Source organism: Zingiber officinale, chromosome 4B (assembly GCF_018446385.1).
Source record: "Zingiber officinale cultivar Zhangliang chromosome 4B, Zo_v1.1, whole genome shotgun sequence".
NCBI lineage: Eukaryota > Viridiplantae > Streptophyta > Magnoliopsida > Zingiberales > Zingiberaceae > Zingiber > Zingiber officinale.
In genome coordinates, this window is record NC_055993.1 from 99882591 (window position 1) to 99886780 (window position 4190).

The window sequence follows — 4190 nt, forward strand, 5'->3', positions numbered from 1 at the left end:
TGAGAAGTGGGGAGTTGAACCTCGGAGGTCTAACCAACTTTGGGGACGATCAGGTTTATGCTAGGAGTCATGCCCATTAGAAGTTGGGGGCTGAGCCCTAGAGGTCCGATCGACTCTGGCGCTAATCGGGCTTATGCTGGGAGACAAGCCCATAAGAAGTGGGGAGCTGAGCCCCGGAGATTTGACCAACTCTAGGGTTGATCGGATTTTTGCTAGGAGTCATGGGCAAGTGGAGAGTTGAGCCCAGAGATCAAACAGCTCTTGGGCTGATCGAGTTTATGCTGGGAGTTATGCCCATGAGAAGTGGGGGACTGAGCCCTGGAGGTTCGACCGGCTCTGGGGACGATTGAGTTTATGCTAGGACCATGAGGAGGAGCTGAGCCTCGATGAAAACCATCCATTTGGATATGTACACCTTGACTTTCACTGCCACCTTCTCTTAACTTTGTTTGTCATCTCACCTAGACTTTGATTACCACATTATCTTGACTATCAACCCTACATTATCTTTGAGACTACCCACAATGCTCTGTATCATGTATTAAATAAACTCGTCCCCAGAGCAAGGTTTAGTTGGTTAGTGCGGGACAGAGTTACTAGCATAGAGCAAGGGTTCGAATCTCGATAAAGCTGAGGAAAAAAAGTCCTTCTCATATCGGCTAATTATAGCTTCTCAATTTACCTCCTCATATATGGTCGTGAGGCCGACTGTGAGGAGCCGCTGGATGACGAATACCACTTTTGCTACCATACCATATATTAAATCAGGTCACATAAATTTGATAAACGAAACAAACACACAAGATTCAGTTCAGTATCTCTTGACAAACAATAATAACTACATTCTTCATTAAAATCAAGTTTATCTTTTAGCACGGAGGAAGATTTGGCAGTGCTGTCTGCCCATTGAGCACGTTTATCGCCTGCTTCATTGAGGGTCGCAGATTGAAGTCTGGATGAGCACACCACAATCCTACAACCAACACTTGCTCCATTTGTTGTTCATCAAATTCACCGTTTAGCTTCTCATCGGCTGCTTCAACTACTCTGCCTTTGGCATAAAATTCCCACGCCCGTTCCACTAGTTTGCCCGTGCTCGGTCTTCTCGCACAAGCAATCTCGAGGGCCACGACTCCAAAGCTATAGACATCTGACTCTTTGCTGGCTTTGCCACTGTCAAGATATTCAGGGGCCATGTACCCCAGCGTTCCGGCATTCACCGTGGTCTTCCAGCTGAGGTCGTGGTCGATGAGCCTAGCGAGGCCGAAGTCTCCTAGCTTGGCGTTAAATGCAGAGTCCAACATGATATTGCTCGGCTTGACATCGCGATGCAGCACGCACTGCTCCCATTCGTGCTGGAGATAGAGCATCGCAGAGGCCAAGTCGAGTGCGATCTTGTACCTCTCCGGCCACCTCAAATGATTTTGCGCGGAGTACAGCCACGAGTCGAGGCTACCGTTGGGCAAGAACTCGTAGACGAGGAGGAGTTCTTGTTGTTCTTGGCACCAGCCGACCAGCTTAACCAGATTACGATGTCCGAGCCGGCTTATGACGTTGAGTTCAGAGAAGTACTCTTTCTTTCCTTGCTTGGACGACTCCTTGGCGAACCTCTTAATGGCGACGTCAACGTTCAATCTCTCCAGACGGCCTTTGTAGACCGAGCCGAATCCACCTTCCCCAAGCTTGACGTCCTCAGAGAAGTTCCTCGAGGCAGCGGCTAGCTCTTCGTACGAGAACCCATTTGGCCTTCCTTGTATCTCTAAGCCATCATCAAGCAGCTGGTGCTGGTCCCTGATAATGTTGGCCCTCTTCTTCCTGCTCCACAAGAACACGAAACCCAACAGCAAGAGGAGGAGGAGGGTCCCTACCCCTGTGACCATGCCAACAATGAGCCCTGTTTTGCTTTTGCGTCGTCGCACGGGAGGATGTTTCACCAGAGTCGAAGATAAATTCCATGATAAAAGTGTGTGTGTCTCATTATTAATTCCCGTCGATGCCGAGAACCCTACCGCAACCTGCCTCGTTGAACAAATGAGATGTAAAAGGTAAACCGTCCTGTAACTATACTTAACATTGTGTTAGTACTCTTATTTGACACAAGATAGAAAGGTACAATGAATGAAGATCGAGATGACTTTTTACAGAAAATTAAACTTAAAAGCCCATTGATCGTCTGTAAGAAAAAAGACTAATTAAGCGTCAATGATTCTTTTTTTTTTTTTAAAGTACAAAGTTGATGGTATGATCAACTCAGTGAGCAATATTCGAATAAAGTGATTTATATGTTGAGATATTTAAAATTAATTATAGGAAAGAAAATTCTATTCAGTAAAAGACCCATTACTAACCTCGGATGAGATAAGCACCTCCCGAAGGTCCACGATGTAGCTAAGGCTGTAATTCGTAGTACGGGACCCATTTGATCTTAGAGCTAGGACAACACTTAAATTATGAGTGCCTGAATCGTAGCTCACCCATGCATCTCCCTGCCATTTGTCATCACCTCCATCGGCGTCCCATGTTTTGTACTCAACTGACCTGGCTGAGCCGACATCGATCCCGACATGAGGAGTCGATGGATCGTCGAGTGCAGGATTTGGGTACGTGTCAAACTCCACTGCCACAATCGGAACCGGCTGTGAGGAGATGCTGTCTGTCGATGACTGACATACCATAGCACTGAACAAGCCGAGGCCGCAGCCACCGGAATTGGGATAGCTACTGGAGTTGGAAGGAAATGGAGAGAGGAAGAAAGCCATGCCATCTCCTGGCTGCCTTTGGCCATTCGGGTTGATTATAAAGGCGAAATGGGTGGAGAAATCGGTCAGGTAATCAGAATTATTCCAGAGCAGAAGAGGGTCCGCGTATACGGCTCTTCCCTGGCTAGATTGCATATTGCCATCTCGCTCACTTCTGGTAAGCTGAAAGCAACCGTTATTAGAACTAGACCATGATGCATGGTCTTGAAGTGTGATTTTGGAAAGACTGCTTTGGTCGAAGGAAGGGAAGTCGAAGGAGAGAGCAGTCGCCAAGGGAACATTAAGAATTCCCAAGAAAAAGAGAGCAAAGTTTGTAGGCATTGGATTGATAGAGTTTGGTATGTGTTCAAAAAAGAACCACTGCTAATTTATAGAAAGGTGAATGACAAATTAATGTCCGTAGACAAGTAATCTATTCTAGGAAATATTAAGGTCAAAGTCAATAGAGGAGAAAAGTAGATATGTACTTCCAGAGAGTTGAAATTAAATCTCGAAAAAATATATAGTTTGTTATTGACGTGATGGCATGGACAGAGACAATTAATGTTGGAGAAGAAATACATATGAGGAGAAGATTAACATAATTGATGTCGGCATGGCCGCTTGAACGTTATGCATGCTATAGATTGAGTTGGATATTTGAATTAAAACCTAAATGAACACTAAGGGCATGTTTCATGGTCAAAATTGTAAATGAGCTTTCTTTGTGATTCCTAATATGTCAATATTAATATCACATGAAAAATATAAAAATTAATTACTTTTTCACTATCAATAAAATCTCGATAATATAATTTTTATGGGCATCCTACGTTATCAAATCACACGTTTTATTTCGAATGGTCCTACCTACCTCACTAATCTTGAAAGAAAAAAATAAATTTAAAATTTTACTATTACTCTTAAACTAAAAATATCAAATTTCATGCCCTAATAATTTTTTTATTCAACTTTTTTAATTTAACAAACTTCTTAAAAATCTGACATTGGATATCCTATGAATAAGTTCAGGTTACTCTACTAAGGTGAACAATCAATGAATTAACTTATTTGTTAATTTATTTAATTCTTAATTATAAAATTCATATATATATATATATATATGAATTTTATAATTTTAAATTATTTATAATGTATTAAAAATAAGAAATAACATAGTTAAGTTGTAAGAATTAGATCAACATTATTATTTTTAGCTGAAATTATAAAAACATGATATTTTTAGTGGAGGTTTTAATAAAAAATTTAAACAAACTCAATGAAAAAAAAACTTAAAGAGCAGAGCTCAACAGAAATTGCGTGGAAAGGGTACAGAGTAAAACTTAGTTGGCATAACTTACCTATCTTAAAACAAGTAAAATAGAAAAATTAGGGTGAATGATTTGACAGAAAATTGCATTATTATGAAATGCTGATGCGATTGAAAAGTAA

At 41.5% G+C, this 4190-nt stretch overlaps 1 protein-coding gene across 1 annotated transcript; it reads right to left on the reverse strand.

Annotated features, from left to right (window-relative positions):
- Positions 1 to 731: 731 nt before the first annotated feature.
- Positions 732 to 3081, reverse strand: LOC121977772 (L-type lectin-domain containing receptor kinase IX.1-like). Its single transcript, XM_042530196.1, has 2 exons — positions 2349 to 3081; positions 732 to 2015 (listed from the first exon to the last, which is right to left on the reverse strand). The coding sequence occupies exons 1-2, from the start codon at positions 3078 to 3080 to the stop codon at positions 870 to 872; spliced, it is 1878 nt and encodes a 625-aa protein (XP_042386130.1). The 5' UTR covers position 3081; the 3' UTR covers positions 732 to 869.
- Between the last annotated feature and the right edge of the window lie 1109 nt (positions 3082 to 4190).